Below are 17,985 nucleotides of genomic sequence, written 5' to 3'. Positions count from 1 at the left end.
TGGATCTGATGCCCTCTTCTGGCCTTCAAGAACACTAGACACACAAGTGGTACACAGACATACATGCAGGCAAAACACTCATACACAGCCGGACGGTGGTGGCGCACGCTTTTAATCCCAGCACTTGGGAGGCAGAGGCAGGTGGATTTCTGAGTTTGAGGCCAGCCTGGTCTACAGAGTGAGTTCCAGGACAGCCAGGTCTACATAGAGTAAACCCTGTCTCAAAAAACCAAAAAAAAAAAAAAACAAACAAACAAACAAACAAACAAACAAAAAAAAAAACAAAAAAACAAACAAAAAAAAAACCCACTCATACACATAAATAAAATAAAATCATTAATTAAAAAACAAAAGGAAAAAGTCTAACGGTGGTGGTACCCACCTTTAATCCCAACATTTGGGAGGCAGAGCCAGGCAGATCTCTGGGAGTTCGAGGCTAGCCTAGTCTACACTTCCAAGACAGCCAATGCTACACAAAGAAACTTTGTCTCAAAAAACAAACAAACAAACAAATAAAACAAACAAACAAACAAAAACAAAACAAAAAAACCCCAAAAGACAAAGAAAAGAGAAAAGAAAAGATAGTGAAGTAGAGGGCATGGAGGGGTGCTGCTTACTGGCTTGCTCTTCAGGGCTGATTCAACCTGCTTTCTTACAGAACTTGACCCCATCCACAGTGGGCTGGGCTCTCCCACATCAGTCGTTAATCAAGAAAATGTGTTACAGGCATATCTATAGGCCAATCGGATTGGGAATATCTTCTCCATTGAGATTCCCTCTTCCCAAATGACCTTGGCTTCTGTCAAGGTTTCTGTTCTGACAAAACAAAAACAAAAACAAAAACAAAAACAAAAACAAAAACAAAAACAAAAACACAACCCAACTTACCACCAGAACAAGTTCTTGTATGAATATGGTTTTGTTTTTTTTTGTTTTTTTTTTTTTTTTTTTTTTTTTTTTTGTGTGTTTTTTTTTTTTTTTTTTTTAATGTTTCTTTGTGTCAGGGTCTTAAGTATCACAGACAGGCTGGCCTGTAACTTAGAATGTAGCTGAGGATGGTTTTAGATTTCTGATCTTCCTGCCTCCATGTCTCAAATACAAGTGTTGGGATTATAGCTGTGTGTTGCCATGTTTGGTTTATGCTATGCTGAAGACTAAAGCCAGAGCTTTGTGCATACCAGGCAAGGATTCTATTAACTGGATCACACTCTTAGCTCTGCTATTTTTCTTTCTTTGTTCCTTTCCTTCTTTGCTTCTTTCTTTGTTTCTTTTGCTTCTTTCTTTGTTTCTTTTGCTTCTTTCTTTGTTTCTTTTGCTTCTTTCTTTGTTTCTTTTGCTTCTTTCTTTGTTTCTTTTGTTTCTTTGTTCCTTCCTTCCTTCCTTTCTAAGACAGGGTATCTTTGTGTAGCCCTGGCTGTCCTGGAACTCGCAGTCAGTTTCTCACTTCATGTTTCTGACTTGAGTTTTGCCTCGGCTCACCTCAATGATAGACTGTGATCAGGATGTGCCAGGCAAATAAACGCTTTCCTCCTCAAGTTGCTTTTGATTATGATGCCTTTAAATTTTTCATTTTATTGTATTTATTATTTTTTTGTGTGTGTAGGAATGCTTTGCCTGTGTATGTCTTTGCCCCACATGCATGCAGTGCCCATAAAGGCCAGAAGAAGACTTTGTCTCCCCAAGGACTAGAGTTACAGTTGTGAGCCATCACGTGGGTGCTGGGAATTGAACTTGGGACCTTAGGAAAAACAGATCTCTTAACTGCTGAGCTATCTCTGCAGAATCAACCATGGTGTCTTTATTGCAGCAATGGAGAACTCTCTCTTTACCAGACTAAGATCTTCCTTCTGGCTGTAGCCTAAGAGCAGGTTCCCTCATTAGGCCACAGTGGTCCTTGACCTTGAAGAGTCATCACCCAATTCCCAAGGACCACGGCCAAAAAAGATGCTACCCCTGGTCCCAGGTGTTCTCACCACTGTAAGCTGCCCATCTAATGCCCCTCCCAGGTTTTTCGCTGGCACCAAAAGCCATGCTGGCTACAGGAGCTGGCCAAGGAGCCTGCCAGGTGCTAAATCTGGGATCTGGCAGCTGAGTGTTCAAGCTGGGTCATTTGACCTCTGGTGCCTGGTGGGGAGGCCCCTTCCTAACCTGCAGGGATCGCCATGGTTAGTGGGCTGGGGCTTCACGCTGAACAGAACTGGCATTCTGGGGGAGCGGGCAGGGACAATCCTGGAACTGTGAGGAATGAATGGGTTTGAAGAGGCAGCAAAGGGCCAAGGCTATGCTCTTGGGGCAAGAGATGGACAGCTCACAGCTGCTGCTCTATCTTACTGGTTTGGACCCTTGTAGGTCTTTCTAGGCTAGGTACACAGGGGCAGGAAGCCCATGGGTATGGAGACCCCATCCCTAAACTTCTATTTTCTGCAGTCTGTTCTTATTTGGATGAGGTAGCACTGAGGACTGCCTGGACCTCTCCCTCAGGCCATTAGCTCACATTGTAGGTGGGATGAGGAGTGGGGGGTATTGAGTCTCCTGAGTCAACCTGAAGCCAATCCTAGGAAGACTTCAGTTATGAACTCCTTTGCTCCGATCCCTAGTCTCACCGGAAGTTCTCTGCCCCTCGACATGGACACCTGGGCTTCCTGCCCCACAAGAGGAGCCGGAGGCACCGGGGCAAGGTGAAGAGCTGGCCTTGGGATGACCCCAGCAAGCCAGTGCACCTTACAGCCTTCCTGGGCTACAAGGCCGGCATGACCCACACCCTTCGCGAAGTGCACCGACCTGGACTCAGTGAGTCACACGGAAGGGCTGGGAATAGAATCTTCTAGGTTCTAGGAGTCAGAAAGTGCTCTTGTGGTCCAAGTGGAGCCACAATCCCAGAAAAAGATGATTTTTTTGTCCAGAGGTGTTGCCCTCAGGACAGGCAGGATCTGTGCTGAACTTTGTAAAGCCCAGCCATGAGCAATCCCTGGGGGGGAGGAGGTTTCTGACAGTACTTGGAATTTAACACTGAGGCATGGGGAAGCTAGAAAATGGTCCCAGGTAGTTAGTAAATGGAAAAACCAGAATAAAAAAGTGGGCACCCTTGTAGGGCTCAGGACTGTACTACTTGGGATGCTGAGGCAGGAGGATCACAGATTCTAGGCCAGCCTGAATAGCGTAGTGAGCCTCTGTCTCAAAATAAAGGTACAATAGGTAGGCATGGTGGCTCATGCCTTTAATCTTCCCAGTACTAGGGAGGCAGAAGCAGGCAGATCTCTGAGTTTGAGGCCTGGCTGGTCTACAAATTGAGTTCCAGGATAGCCAAGGCTTCACAGAAAAACCTATCTCAAAACAAACAAACAAATAAAGGAACAAAAAGATTTGGGGATGTGGCTCAGTAACACGGTGATTTCCTTGTATGCTCACAGGCCTGGATTCAGTCTTCAATATTGCTAAAAATAATAGAACAGAAAATTTAAAAATGGGTTTACTCCATATTCTTTAAAACCTGTGTAGTGTCTACTTGTAGAACTTTAGAACATATTTCAGAAGAGGTAGGATACACATGTGAATCGTTGTGTGACAGTTTCCTAGAGATCAAAACAGTCCATCTTGTTGGGAAACTCAAGAAAAAAGATAAACTACTCAAAATAGCTCCAGGAAGTCCCTGAAATTTATCAGATATACTAAGCCCCTCCCTGCTGGAGTAAGCAATAAAAGCTGAGTATTCCCTTCAGTGGAGCAGTGCTGAGCTGCAAAGAAGACTTGTTAGCTACCACGAACAAAACAAAAGTCAGCAGAGCTGTCTGCAAGAGGTTTAGACCAGAGAGGCTTGAAAAGGCCATTCTCTGACTATTGAACTGCCTGGTAGCCAGCTTTGGTTAGCTTAGCTATCTTCCATGATAGAGTGGGCTTTTGAGTCATTTCTGCTCTTATAAGTAACCCCTCACCCATATTCCTGTAAGTAACCCTTGTATAAGGTGTACATGTGGGTTTTTAGAATGCTTTTTAAAAATGTTTTTTAATGGCTCCCTTTCTTACAAACAGTAACCAGTTCTCTTAACTCCTTGCCAGCCCTCTTCCCAGTTTCCAGTTGAGCCCCTTGAGATATTCCTCCCAATGGTTCCTCTGGCAGTTCCCCAACAGTCTGCTTAAACAGTCCCTTCTCCTGGTTTCCCCAATACTAGCAGCTCCAAACTATTAACAACTGCCCTAACTCATCTGCTCAGCTAGCTTCTCCTGGCTCAACTGTCTCCTAACAATGTTTGCTCTGCCTCAACTGTCCTCTCTTCTCATTCTGCCAGCCCAATCTCAATTCTCTTTCTCAGCCTCAGCTGGCTTTTTTGTATCCTTTCCTGTTCCCAGAAATCCAAGAGGCAACCAACACTGAAGGTGATAGGGTCAAACAATTCTAACAGCTGAGAATTCTTAAAAAGGGCCATTTGACTAGTAACTAGGGACCCTTTAAAGGACCTGGAAAACAAGATAAATCAACTACAAACCTCAGTAAAACTCTCTGGTCTACTAAGTTGGACTTTGGTAGTATCCATACATTGATCTGTGGTGAGCTCTCTACCTGTGGTTAGTAGATGTGAGTGTAACGCCTCCCCAGAGAAAGGTTTGCCACACAAGAAACAGTCCTTGGGCCAGGTGGTGGTGGCGCACGCCTTTAATCCCAGCACTTGGGAGGCAGAGGCAGGTGGATTTCTGAGTTTGAGGCCAGCCTGGTCTACAGAGTGAGTTCCAGGACAGCCAGGGCTACACAGAGAAACCCTGTCTCGAAAAACCAAACAAAAAAAAAAAAAAAAAAAGAAAAGAAAAAAGAAAAAAGAAAAAAAGAGAAGGAAACAGTCCTTGGTTTGATGTTCAAAGATTTCATTTTAATTATGTATGTATGTGTGTATCTGTGTGGGAGTGTGTGCACTTGAGTGCAAGTGTCTGCAGAGCCCAGAAGAGGGCGCTAGATACCCCGGCACTAGAGTTGCAGGTGGTTGTGAGCCACTATCTACTGTGCTGTCTAGCTTTATGTTAACTTTACACAAGCTGGAGTCATTTGGGAAGAGAAAACCTTAATTGAAAAAAAAAATGCCCCATAAGAGTAGCCTGGGGTGCATGTTTACTTTTAATTAATGATTGATTTGGGAAGGCCCAGGTCATTGTGAGCAATGCCATCCCTAGGCTGATGGGCCTGGGTGTTAGAAGAGAAGGCTGAGAAGCATGCCAGTAGGCAGGGCTCCTCCATGGCCAGTTCTCTTCTCCAGGTTCTTTTTTTTTTTCCCCCGAGACAGGGTTTCTCTGTGTAGCCCTGGCTGTCCTGGAACTCACTCTGTAGACCAGGCTGGCCTCAAACTCAGAAATCCGCCTGCCTCTGCCTCCCAAGTGCTGGGACTAAAGGCGTGCGCCACCACCGCCCGGCAGTTTGCTTGCTCTTCTTCAGCAACTGCAGTCAGCCAGGAAACAGCTGTGTCTCTTGGGTTGCCCTGTGTAGGTGGTGGCTCTCTTCCTCCCTTCCCCATTGGCTGAGAAGGTTCCCCTCAAATCCTGTCCCTTGGTTTGAACAGAAATTTCTAAGCGAGAGGAGGTAGAAGCTGTGACAATTGTGGAGACGCCACCGCTGGTGGTGGTGGGTGTGGTGGGCTACGTGGCCACTCCGAGAGGTCTGCGGAGCTTCAAGACTATCTTTGCCGAACACCTCAGCGATGAGTGCCGCCGGCGCTTCTACAGGGACTGGTGAGAGCCCAGCTCTGCGGGAGTGGTGGAGGGATAGATAGGGAGCCTTGTCCAGACAAGGTGTGTGTGTGGTGCCTTCAATTCAGCAGGACAGGGGGTCGAATGAATTAGAGAGATGGAGAGGACACTGGGATCCAGAAAAAGGAGGAATCAGATATGCACATCTCAGGGTTGGGCTGGAGAGATGACTCAAGATAAAGGTGTTTGCTGCCAAGTCTGCCAATCGGTGTGAGATTCCCCAGGATAGGGTGACAGGAGAGAACTGACTCTTGTGTTGTCTTCTGGCCACATGTGCACTGTGGTATTTGTATACATGTATACACACCATATATAAATGAGTGTAAAAACTTAAAAGTCATTAGGGTTTTTATATCCCTGAGGCTAAGTTGATGAAATTTCAGAATTGATCTGAATGTGCCAGAAGCCAAAGGAAAAAGAAAAACAAGCAACTGAGAAGTTCTTCCAGTGCTGGGCGTGGCGGTGCACGCCTTTCTCCCTGACCCTCTGTGGGAATTGAGTATGAGCTTCAGTGTTGGTGCAGGACTCTGACATAGGGCAGGCTGGCTGACATCTTGAGTCCCTTGCATGCCATGGGTTACGGGGTGGGGGGGCATAGAGCTGCCTCCCCCCCATTACCAAGGAAGTGACTGGTGAGCATCAGGGATGCTGTTTTTACTGCTTGTGTTAGGAGTTGGCCGTTTATCTAAGACTTTAGCCTCTGGGAACTGTGGCTTCTCTATCTGTAGGATGGGGCTCATTTACCTTCCAAGAAGAGCTGGGAAGGGTGTCTGTTTAGCTAGAGGCACAGCATCTGCTCATCGTGTGAGGGAGACTTCACAGAGGTTAGATTACTGCCGGACACATACATGCCTGTAATCCTGATACTTTATAAGAATCTAGAGTATTAGTCCAGCCTCGGTGGCATATTGGGACCCTCTTGAGGCATAACCATACATGTAGAAAGAGGGAGGAAGGGAGGGAGGGGAAGAAAATGATCAGGGATGGTCATAGGAAGAAGCCCTGGCTCTTGGGGGGGGGGGTGTCCTAGGCCAGGGCTCTTGTTTGGTGGACTGCAGATAGGAAAAAGCAGGCAGGATAGCTTAGGGAGCTTCCTGGCTGGGTCTAGAGCACTCTGTGTGTGTGTGTGGTTCAGGCACAAGAGTAAGAAGAAAGCCTTTACCAAAGCCTGCAAGAGGTGGCGAGACGCTGATGGCAAGAAGCAGCTGCAGAAGGACTTTGCTGCCATGAAGAAGTACTGCAAGGTCATTCGGGTCATTGTTCACACCCAGGTCAGCCCAGCCCCCACCTTCAGCCCGTTCAACCATTGGTGCCTTCCCCATCCTCCACCTCCTAAATGAAGAGCCCAACAAATGTCAGCTTAAAAATAGCACCAGCCTTGGGAAGAGGCTCAAGATGTGGCTAGTTACCTCACAAGCCATTCTTATCCCAGAGTTGAGAGGTAGTTGGCCTGTGATGTCATATGTCACTGTCCTCAACAGCTACAATGCCCCATGGACCACTCAGGCCCCCAAATGTCCTGAAAGGCTTGAGTCTCCAGCCAAAAGTCCAGCATGGAGAACTGGCTGTACCTAGGGTCCAGCTTGATGTTGACTTGATGTAACCAGAACACTCATTCTGGAATATTCTTAGGCATCTTGTCTTCGGGGAAGTGTTCTCCATGCAACCCTGTGCCCACTCCTCTCTGGCACGTCTCCCTGCCCTCTGAACACAGGCTTGTTACTCTCATTTGCTACTCATGGGTAAGCAAGTCAGTGCATGATGTTCATCAGCGTGACCACCGAGGGCCATCTGATTCCTGGCGGGCCTCAGGACTCACCACAAGCCTAGCATACAGTGGGAACTCTAGAAATACTTATTGCACACAATGCTGTGATCTAACTGGTCTGTTTTCACCTGTATGTCCTCTTAGCAGCCAGAGCCCTGTTGGATGGTCTAGTTAGCTACCTACACTTGGAAAAATGTTGGAGCCCATTCCTGTATTTACCCGACTTTGACATCTTCCAGTTCTCATCTGGCCAGATTTCTCTGTCCCACTAAAGTCATCCCTGACACAGGGCCTTTTCACATGCTGCTTGCTTCCTCTGTCATACACTCACTCAGATCTTTGCCTAGTGAGTTTGTTGCTGTTATTGGTCACTTCCTCAGAGAGTCCCTCCCTGACCACTCCACCTGAAGTGCTCCCTGTAGCTCATCAGAACACTGAGCCCCACCCCAAGAGATTACTTGGCTTTTATCTGGTAGCAGATTGTGTAGACAGTGGGACTCACTGAGATGTGAGGTGCTGTCTGCCTCAGTCTGTGCTGTACGTTCAGCACCCAGCACATGGCAGGAGTTCAGTAATGTCTGTTGATAAGCACAGGTGGGGAAAACTTCAGGTTTCCAGTGGGCTAGCCAACTGCAGGTGTGTGGGGATTGTGACCTGACGTTCCTTCTGTGTTTCGCAGATGAAGCTGCTGCCCTTTCGGCAGAAGAAGGCCCACATCATGGAGATTCAGCTGAATGGTGGCACTGTGGCTGAGAAGGTGGCGTGGGCTCAGGCACGGCTGGAGAAGCAGGTGCCTGTACACAGTGTGTTCAGCCAGAGTGAGGTTATTGATGTCATTGCTGTCACGAAGGGCCGGGGTGTTAAAGGTAGGGCCTGGTAGAGATAGTGCCTCCAGGAAAACTGGTTAGTGGGTTGGAATAGCCTCTGAGTCTCCAGCCCTTCCCATCTACAGGGGTCACCAGTCGCTGGCATACCAAGAAGCTTCCAAGGAAGACCCACAAAGGCCTGCGCAAGGTGGCCTGCATTGGTGCCTGGCACCCTGCCAGAGTAGGCTGCTCCATAGCCCGGGCTGGGCAGAAGGGTTACCACCACCGTACAGAGCTGAACAAGAAGGTGTGTTCATAACTCTGAGTGCTCTCTAGCAGGACAGCTAGATGGATTTCATGGATTGGATTCATGAAATATTACAAGTTCCAGAGTCTAAGCATGTGTGAGCGTGCGTCTGTCTATGTTGCCAGCCCCAGAACCTACCTCTGGTCCATACTGTTCTGTTTTCCTGCTAGATCTACCGTATTGGCCGGGGGCTGCACATGGAAGATGGGAAGATGGTTAGAAACAATGCATCTACCAGCTATGATATAACCGACAAGTCTATCACACCCCTGGTGAGAGCCTGGTCAGGCTGCCAAACGGTATCTGATGGGGGTCAGGGGGCAGGTGCTAGGTCCATTTGGGTGCTACCCTGCCGAAGAGCTCCATGTGTTTTCTATAACTGCATGTTGTCCCACACACAGACTAGGCCCCAGGTCCTGGCAGGAGGGAGGTGATGGGATATGCCAGTGAGCACACACTTGGAAATCTCAGTCCTCGTCTGTTCCTGCACCCTCATAACCTCTGTGAGGAGCTTACACTCTGTCCATGGAGTATGGGGGCCCAGGAACCAGCCTAGAGCTAGAAGGAAATAGCCATGGAGCCTGCAGCATGTGTCTGCTTTAAAAAAAAAAAAATATATGGCCGGGCAGTGGTGGCGCACGCCTTTAGTCCCAGCACTTGGGAGGCAGAGGCAGGTGGATTTCTGAGTTCGAGGCCAGCCTGGTCTATAGAGTGAGTTCCAGGACAGCCAGGGCTACACAGAGAAACCCTGTCTCGAAAAATCAAAAAAAAAAAAAACAAACAAACAAACAAAAAAAAAAACAAAAAAACAAAAAAAAAAAAAAACCATATGTACAGCACTTCATGTAGCCCAGGTTGGCTCCCAGCTCCCTATAAAAATATGTACAGCATTTCATGTAGCCCAGGTTGGCCCCCAGTTCCCTATGAAGCGGAGGATGACCTTGAAAAATCCTTCTTTTCCTTTCTTTTTAAAGAAAGATTTATTTATTATGTTTTCAGTGTTCTGCCAAAAGACTTACTATGTATCGTTTTCTGCCTGTGTGTATGCCTGCAGGCCAGAAAAGGGCACCAGATTACATTACAGATGGTTGTGAGCCACCTTGTGGTTGCTGAACTCAGGAAAAACAGTCAGTGGGCTTAACCTCTGAGCCATCTCTCTAGCCTCTGGTCCTCCTTTTTCTACCATCTGAGTGCTGAGAGCTTATGCCATGGCACCCTGTCTTGTTGTTTTTATGTGTAGGACTGGCTGTCCTGAAACTTGCTTTGTAGACCAGGCTGGCCTCGAACTCAAACATCCTCCACCCTCTGCCTCCCCAGTGCTGAGATTAAAGGTGTGTGCCACCACCACTCAGCTAAAATCGATTTTTAAAGTAGTACTCGGGATTGAACACAGGGTCTCATGCATGCTAGTCTAAAATTCTTCAAACCGAGCTACCTAATCAGGGACTCACTGGTACCCGAGCTGGCCTTCAACTCAAAGGGATCTCATATCACCCTCTCAAGTGCTGGATTTACAGGTGTATACCACCATGCTCAGCAAACCCAAAATTCTGAGCATCAGTGTCCCCACAAAAAGGCTTATTGGTTTTTTTTTTTTTTTTTTTTTTTTTTTTTTTTTTTTTTTCTTGTTTTTTCTTGTTTTTTTCAAGACAGGGTTTCTCTGTATAGCCCTGGCTGTCCTGGAACTCACTCTGTAGACCAGGCTGGCCTCGAACTCAGAAATCCGAAAAAGGCTTATTGTTAAATAAGATGACGCAGGAAAAATACTTAGTATGCAGCGGAGATGTTACTGCCCCCAGGAGTGATCCAGTGTGAGAGTATTGTCCCTGCACCCTGAGGTCTGGGTGTAGGGCTCCTTCCCATCCCAGCCTCCTAACCTGGTTGCCCTGTTCCTGGCTTGGTGTGGTCTGTCTCCCTGTAGGGTGGCTTCCCCCACTACGGGGAAGTGAACAATGACTTCGTCATGTTAAAGGGCTGCATTGCAGGTACCAAGAAGCGGGTGATCACACTGAGGAAGGTCAGTCCATCTGGCAAGCTGGGGCGTGGACTCCAGTAGCCTGCCCTGTCTTTTAGCCTGCTCTGTGCTGGGTTGTGCCGGTTGGGAGAGTAAAGGAAGGGACCTGGCACGAGCAAGTGATTGACTGAGTCCTCCTTGGTGTGAACTGGAGGTCACAGGAGGAGCTGGGGCCCTCCGTCCTTGACATCTCTTCTCTCTTGGATACCCAGTCCCTCCTGGTGCACCACAGCCGCAGGGCCCTGGAGAATATTGAGCTCAAGTTCATTGACACCACTTCTAAGTTTGGCCATGGATGTTTCCAGACAGCTCAGGAGAAGAGGGCCTTCATGGTGAGCTAGTCCCACTTGTTCCATAGAGGAACTAGAAGTGGGCTTTTAGCAGAGCAGTAGAGAAGGCCCTGGGTAGCTCTGGTGCTGGTTGTAGGTAGTATTTCTTGACTGACTCTCCTAACACTCATCCTGTCTCCTCACCTTAACCAGGGTCCCCAAAAGAAACATCTGGAGAAAGAGAAGCCGGAGACCTCAGGAAACATATGAGATGCCTGGAATAGAGCACACCTGGGATGGAGTGCTCCTGCTGTCTGTCCTGTCTTTTTTGTTTAATAAAGTCCTGAGGCAACTCTCTCTGTGTGTCTGTCTCTCTTCCACATTCCCCGGGAGGCCTGATGCAGACCTTAAGCCTGGGTCAGAGGGTTGGGAGATCCAAAACGAGTGCGCAAGGTTTAGCGCCATGTTAGAGAGGATTAGAGATATAACTGGGTGGATGTGCCTCCACACCAGTTGCCCAGTGGTATTAGCAGTAGCTTTACCATTGGCTAGTATCATTGCTATGCTTGTAGCCTAGACGCTCTACTGGAGCTCCATCTGAAGAGCAAAGCTTCCTGGGAGCGGCTCTCTGGGCGGAGCCTTCTGGAGGCGGAAGTGAGGACTCTGTCCCTGGGTGAGCTTGGCTGGATGGGTGGAGTTTAGGACCTATGGGAGAAGGACTCGCTGAGGGCGGGGCTGCTAGAAGGCGGCTGTGGGGAATCCTGGAGTGACTGGTCTTCTCTAGGGGCGGGGCTTATGGCGAACCGGAAAGTGATTGGTCATTGGAAAGGGTCGGGTTTGAGTCCAGATCTCTGGGCTTTACGGGTCTTGGCTGGGTGCCTTTTCCTGTCCCGTCGCGATCATGTCGTTCTGCAGCTTCTTCGGAGGCGAGGTTTTCCAGAATCACTTCGAGCCAGGTACACCCTGAGGCATTAAAGCAGACATCCCTTCCTGCGGAGCTGTGGAGCTCCGGAACCAGAACTGGGCTAGTGTGGTTGCTGAGGAGAAGCGAGCTTGGGAAAGAAGGACTTGGAGGAGGGGAGCTGGCTGGCCGGGGTATTCTGGGGCAGGAGGACTTGAGAAGAGAAGGGACATTCCGGTAGTCTCTGTTCTCGAGGGGGACAGGCCTTGAATTTCAATGTAGATCTCTTTGGGGGATTCTCTGGGCCAGATGCTTGGGTGGTTTCTGAGTGATCGGAACTTTGGAGCGGAGCGATGGTGGTATGTGGTCCAAGGTCAGCGTTGGAATTTGCCCTGGCTATGTTCCTTCCCTCATTCACTTGGATGAGCCGGCAGGCAATGCACTTTCTGTTCAGTCCCGAATGTGCTGTCCCAGGTGTCTCTCCGCCCTCTGGGTTGGTTGTCAGTGGTTTCTTGCCAGCATAAATGAAGTTTGACCAGCACTGTGAGAGACTTTGTTTGGTCCCCCTTCTTGCTGGGTTCTGCTGATCTGGACTAATTTGGTAAAAAACTATGGCACTGGCGTCCCTGGGGCGGGATCTGTTGGATGTCAGTCTTCTAGAGGGCTGGGCTGTGACACTGGGCACCTGTATAAGCCAGTTGTGATATAGGGTTGCTGGGTAGAGGTCTCCCTTGAATTCTTGGCTGTAGCTCTCCAGTTGCCTTCAGGCTGCCTGGGCAAGCTAGACATTCACTCGGTTTTGCTTCCTCTCCAGTTCCTGATACAGGCTGAATGAACAGTTCACACTCTAGAGTGTCTGTCTGTCCTCAAGTGGTGGGTGACAGGATGATTCAGTACTCTGCAGGTTCCCATTTCTAAGTCTTTCAAACAGTTACATAATTCTGTTTTGCAACCATACTTATGCCTTCCACTCATGTGATCTTTTGGAGACAGGTTGAAACCTTTCTTCCCAGATGTTGTTTTTCTGGAGTTCCCTATTTGGTGTGGAAGACTGTTCTCTAGGGCCAGAGAGCAGGCCCATGGGTATCCGAGACCACCGACTAGCAGAGATGCCTACTTGAGAGAGAGGACCAAATGGTTCCATTGGCAGTTAGGGGCCCTGGTGTGTGGAGCATGTCCAGGGTAAAGGGGGGCTGTAATCCTTTCTAGGGTTGTCTCTTGGCCACATACTGTATTGTGTGTCTGCAGCACCGGCTTTCCACCTTATGTCTGTAAGGGGAAATGTTAGCCAAGCATGCTGGTTCACATCTGTAATTCCAGGGTATAGGAGGCCCAGGCAGGATTGCCTTAAATTTGAGGTCAGCCTGGATTACATAGTTTCAGGCTAGCCTGAGCTACAATGTAAGACTTGGCCTAGTTTGCTTCTCTGTTGTGATAAAACACTGATCAAAACCCATCTGGGGAGGAAGGAGTTCATTTCTGTTTACAAGTTACTGGCCACCATCGAGGGAAACCAAGGTAAGAACCCAGAGGCAGGAACTGAGAAGAGACTGTTTACTGGTTTGCTACTGTAGTTTGCTTGCTTTTTTTTTTTTTTTTTTTTTTTTGAGACAGGGTTTCTCTGTGTAGCCCTGGCTGTCCTGGAACTCACTCTGTAGACCAGGCTGGCCTCAAACTCAGAAATCCGCCTGCTTCTGCCTCCCAAGTGCTGGGACTAAAGGCGTGCGCCACCACTGCCCGGCAGTTTGCTTGCTCTTCTTCAGCCTAGAACCACTTGCTCAGGGATGGCACCACCCACAGTGAGGTGGGCCTCCTCCATCAATTATTAACTAAGAAAATGTCCCAGTGTGGTGGTGATGGCACATGCCTTTAATCCCAGTACTTGGGATGCAGGGGCAGGTGGATGACTGGGTTTGAGGCTAGCCTGGTCTACAGAGCTAGTTCCCGGACAGCTATACACAAAGAAACCCTGTCTCAGAAAAGCAAGCAAGCGAGCAAACAAACAAGAAAAAAAAGATGTCCCCATAGACACACCTATAGACCAGGTTGATCTAGGCAAGTCCTCAGCCTGTTCCCTTTTCCTGGGGAACTCAAGTTTGTTTCAAATTGACAAAAACTAATTGGCACAAGATCTTGTGTCAAAACAAACAAACAAACAAACAAACAAAACAAAACAAAACAAAACAAAATGAAAGACCTCAGAGGACTGGAAATGGCTCAGTGTTAAGAGCATACTTTTCTAGAGGACCTGGGTTCCATTCCCAGCTCTCACTTGATAGACTGTTTATTCCAGTCTCAGGGAATCCAATCCCTTCTGGTCTCTTCTGTTTTTTTGTTTTGTTTTTTTGTTTGTTTGTTTGTTTTCAGATACTGTGTACATGAGGTACACAGGCAAAACATCATATGTATAAAATAAAAAACAAGTCTGTTAAAACATCCAAAAACTAAATAATTATATTAAATTATTAAAGATTTCATACCAGTGGTGGCGCACGCATTTAATCCCAGAACTTGGGAGGCAAAGGCAGGCAGATTTCTGAGTTCCAGGCCAGCCTGGTCTACAGAGTGAGTTCCAGGACAGCTAAGGCTACACAGAGAAACCCTGTCTCGAAAAAACCAAAAAAAAAAAATAAAAAAATAAAAAATAAAAGATTTCATACCACAGGGCCACTGAGAATAGCTGAAATGAATCCAGAGGGTACTTCTAGTCTCCTGTAACTCAACCAGGCATTGCTAGGGGCTACCTACCCCAGAGCCAATCAATGGGCTAGGTAGGAGTGGGGGATATGTGGGGGTGGTGAGTGGTGGGCTCCAACCACAGTGGGCTCCGTGCTGGTAGTGTCATTTCTGGGTCCAAGGTCAAGGAAGTTTGCTCTAGACAGATGGAGTGGGTCAATGTGTCTGCTTTTGCTCATCCTCGGCTACAGGTGTCTACGTGTGTGCCAAGTGCGGCTATGAGTTGTTCTCCAGCCACTCAAAGTATGCACACTCCTCCCCATGGCCAGCATTCACTGAAACCATCCATGCAGACAGTGTGACCAAGTGCCCCGAGAAAAACCGACCAGAAGCTTTAAAGGTAGGTGTGACAACCCTGGTGAGTGATGGCCGGGAGTCTTGGACCTTTCTTTCTTTGTCCCCTCATGAGATTATCCAAGGTCTCCATCTTCAGCTGGGGTGGTGGCACTCCAAGGTTTTTCTTGTTGTTTGAGATGGGTTTCTCTCTGAGGCCCTGGCTGTCCTGGAGCTCACTTTGTAGGGCAGGCTGGTCTTGAATTCAGAGATCCACGGGCTCTGCCTCCTGAGTACTGGGATTAAAGACATGAATTACCACACCTGCTGCACCCCAAGATTTTGAGAGTGCTCGTATTCTGAGAGAATGTGAGCTTTGGGACTGCTTCTCTGCAACAGGCCCCACCCCTTGGGAAATGGGCAGGTGGTGGGAACACCTCCTATCTGCAGTAGACAGGAGACTGATTGTGTTTGGGATTTCCCAGGTGTCCTGTGGCAAGTGTGGCAATGGGTTGGGCCACGAGTTCCTGAATGATGGCCCCAAGCTGGGACAATCTCGATTCTGAATATTTAGCAGCTCACTGAAGTTCATCCCTAAAGGTGAGTACCTTTAGCAGCTGGGGGCATCCTGTTGTGAACAAGGAAGGTGGAGCAAGGAGGCAGGCTATGTGTGCTTATCTGTTGGCCATGTAAAATAAATACACCTGGCAATGGCACCCAGAAAGCCAGCTGAAGGATAGGACCAGGGGGCAAATATCCAGGGTGTCTCATATGGGAACATCTCAGGGAGGGCATGCGTGAGGTCTTCTCTGGAGGCCTGGCCTTTCCATGTAGCTGGAGTCTTGGGTTGGATGTAGGGGTAGGTCAAGGCTGAGGATCTGGGCCATGCGACCAAAGGCTTTCTTCTGAACCCGAGCACCTGTCAGTCCTCTTTACAGTGGGTACAGCAGCATATTTTCTGTCACACGGCTGCTGAGAACAACTGAATGTGATGTGGTCCCCTGGGGCCTGGCACATAGTAACAATATGTGCTCAATAAAACAGCTCCTTCAGATGATCTGCAAAATGGAGCCTTCAAAAAACAGCTGCTGCCATTGCTTTACTGTGGGGTGAATAAGCAGTCTGGAACAGCCTGGAATGTTCTATGTGTCTGGTGGAGGAGAAGGAGGCTGTGGGTTCCCCTGTAGATCTCATGAAATGAACAACGTGCAGAGCTTTGAGCTGGGTCCCTGGGCTGCTCTGCTGGCCTGGAGTCTGAATCATGAGTTTTGTTGTTTTCTTCTAACACTTTTCAGAAGAATTCCCTTTTTCCCCTTTATTTTTGTTTGATGTATATGAGTGTGTTGCCTGTATGTATTTCTTGTGTACCACATGTGTACAGTTGCCCACGGAGCCAGAAGAGGTCATTGGGACTGGAGTTACAGATGGCTGTGAGCCACCGTGTGGTGCTGGGGATGGAACTGGTCCTCTGGAAGAGCAGCCAACTTCCCAGCCCTCCCAGAAGTACAGTTTATTTACTTAGTGTATTTGTGGGTATGTGCGTGGTGCCACATGTGGTTAACGTCAGAGGACCCTTTATGGGGCTCTGTTCTCGTCCTCCACTGTGTGGGTCTTGGGCATCAAAATCAGGTTGCTAGGCTTGGTTGCCATGTGCCTTTTACTCAGTGAGCCATCTTACAATCCATGGTTTTAGTTTTTTTGTTTGTCATTTGTTTGTTTTTCTTCTTCTTTTTTTTTTTCTTCGAGACAGGGTTTCTCTGTGTAGCCCTGGCTGCTCTAGAACTAGTTCTGTAGACCAGGCTGTCCTCCAACTCAGAGATCCTCCTGCCTCTGCCTCCTGTGTGGAGGGTCTTACTATATAGCCCTGGTTGTCTTTGAACTTATAGAGATTTACCTGCCTCTGCCTCCTAATAGGCTTTAGTACTTTTGAGACTGGGTGTCTGCTGTATCTCAGGGTGGCCTACAACTTACCATACAGCACTTTCCGACCACTCCTCTCGAATCCCTTGCCGCAGCCTCAGCAGGGCTTACAGATATGAGCCACCACGCCCAACTGAAGCATGACTTAACCATGATGTGTTTTCTCTCCCTTCTCTTTCCCAGGCAAAGAAGCTCCTGCCCCTCAGGGGCACTAGGTGAGCGGCTTTCTTTCCCAGATGGGCATGCCCACTATCTGGCAACCCTAAGATAGTGTCAGAACCTTGGGCATTCAGTCTGGGCAGCTGGGAAGAGACGTTTGAAGTACCAGGAAGGCCCCGATGTTTCCTTGTCTCTGGACAGAACCATTGTAGAGGAAGCACTTTCTAGAAAGTCTCCATTGTTCTACCTTGATGAGCCTGGGAGTGGGGCTCTTTTGAGTCTGTAGGAGACTCCGGGTTCAGGTCATCTCTGAATGACCCACCAATTTCCTTGTCTGTCTACACTGACCCTTGTGGTGCTCAGTTCTGGGGATGTGCCCTGGCCCTCACTGAAGCTTATGCCTGTCTCTTCTGGGCTCTGCAGGAGATGGACCTTGAATGGACTGCCCTGGCCAACTGCTACAGCCTCAGTCACTGTATGATCTGCTCTGGTTAAATCCTTCTATGCCAGCCAGGGTGGTGATGACCTGTGACCTCTGGGGAGTGGAGCAGGCAGATGCCGGGGATTCTTGAATCCTTGTCTTCTGGCAGAGAAAACAAAACTCCATTTCACAATTTGCAGGCTCATCTTGCCGCACTCTGGTTTCGGAAAGTGATTGTTGCCTCATTGGCTGGCCAGCATGGCAGGGACTCTGTTCTCGCCACGTTGTCCATAGTGTCCCTCTTAAGAGAAAATTACTGTTACTTATTGAATGTGCTTGGAAGCTCTTGACATCTGGGAGAGTGGGTGATGCTGAGACCCACTCCCCCTTGCTTCCTCTCTGGAGTGATCAAAAAGTCAATAAACAAGAAGCCTGAGCTGGTTGCCATGTTTGTTTCGTGCTAGGGGTTGAACTAGGATCATAACTGTCACTGTACTTGATTTGAGTTTACAGTGTTTAAATAATGCCCAGCATCTGCCAAAGCCCTAGGGAGAGGTTAGTCTCCCTCATCTGTCTCAAAGCCAGGAGGATTCCTCAGTCTTGGGGAAGAGGGTGCAGGTCAGGTTTGATGGCCCTGAAGCTTGGAAGAGCCAGGCAGGGGCCGGGGCTGCAAAGGTTTGA

General features: G+C 48.3%; 2 protein-coding genes across 3 annotated transcripts; both read left to right on the top strand.

Moving 5' to 3' along the window:
- Window positions 1-2,084: 2,084 nt before the first annotated feature.
- Window positions 2,085-11,251, top strand: Rpl3l (ribosomal protein L3 like). 2 transcript variants are annotated; one of them, XM_034506495.2, is made up of 10 exons: window positions 2,085-2,165; window positions 2,598-2,790; window positions 5,544-5,712; window positions 6,866-7,001; window positions 8,178-8,364; window positions 8,451-8,611; window positions 8,782-8,883; window positions 10,533-10,628; window positions 10,838-10,957; window positions 11,108-11,251. In XM_034506495.2, the coding sequence occupies exons 1-10, from the start codon at window positions 2,163-2,165 to the stop codon at window positions 11,162-11,164; spliced, it is 1,224 nt and encodes a 407-aa protein (XP_034362386.1). In that variant the 5' UTR covers window positions 2,085-2,162; the 3' UTR covers window positions 11,165-11,251. The 2 variants fall into 2 exon arrangements, with proteins under 2 accessions (XP_034362386.1, XP_076793307.1); XM_076937192.1 differs by lacking the exons at window positions 2,085-2,165; window positions 2,598-2,790; window positions 5,544-5,712 and adding an exon at window positions 6,235-6,362.
- Window positions 11,252-11,685: 434 nt separating this feature from the next.
- Msrb1 (methionine sulfoxide reductase B1) lies at window positions 11,686-17,740 on the top strand. Its single transcript, XM_034508055.2, has 5 exons — window positions 11,686-11,850; window positions 14,723-14,871; window positions 15,290-15,404; window positions 16,908-16,939; window positions 17,307-17,740. The coding sequence occupies exons 1-4, from the start codon at window positions 11,796-11,798 to the stop codon at window positions 16,937-16,939; spliced, it is 351 nt and encodes a 116-aa protein (XP_034363946.1). The 5' UTR covers window positions 11,686-11,795; the 3' UTR covers window positions 17,307-17,740.
- The last annotated feature ends 245 nt before the right edge of the window (window positions 17,741-17,985 follow it).

The sequence above is a fragment of the Arvicanthis niloticus genome, chromosome 6 (assembly GCF_011762505.2).
Source record: "Arvicanthis niloticus isolate mArvNil1 chromosome 6, mArvNil1.pat.X, whole genome shotgun sequence".
In the NCBI taxonomy this organism is placed as follows: Eukaryota; Metazoa; Chordata; class Mammalia; order Rodentia; family Muridae; genus Arvicanthis; species Arvicanthis niloticus.
This window is presented reverse-complemented; position numbering and strand designations above follow the sequence as displayed.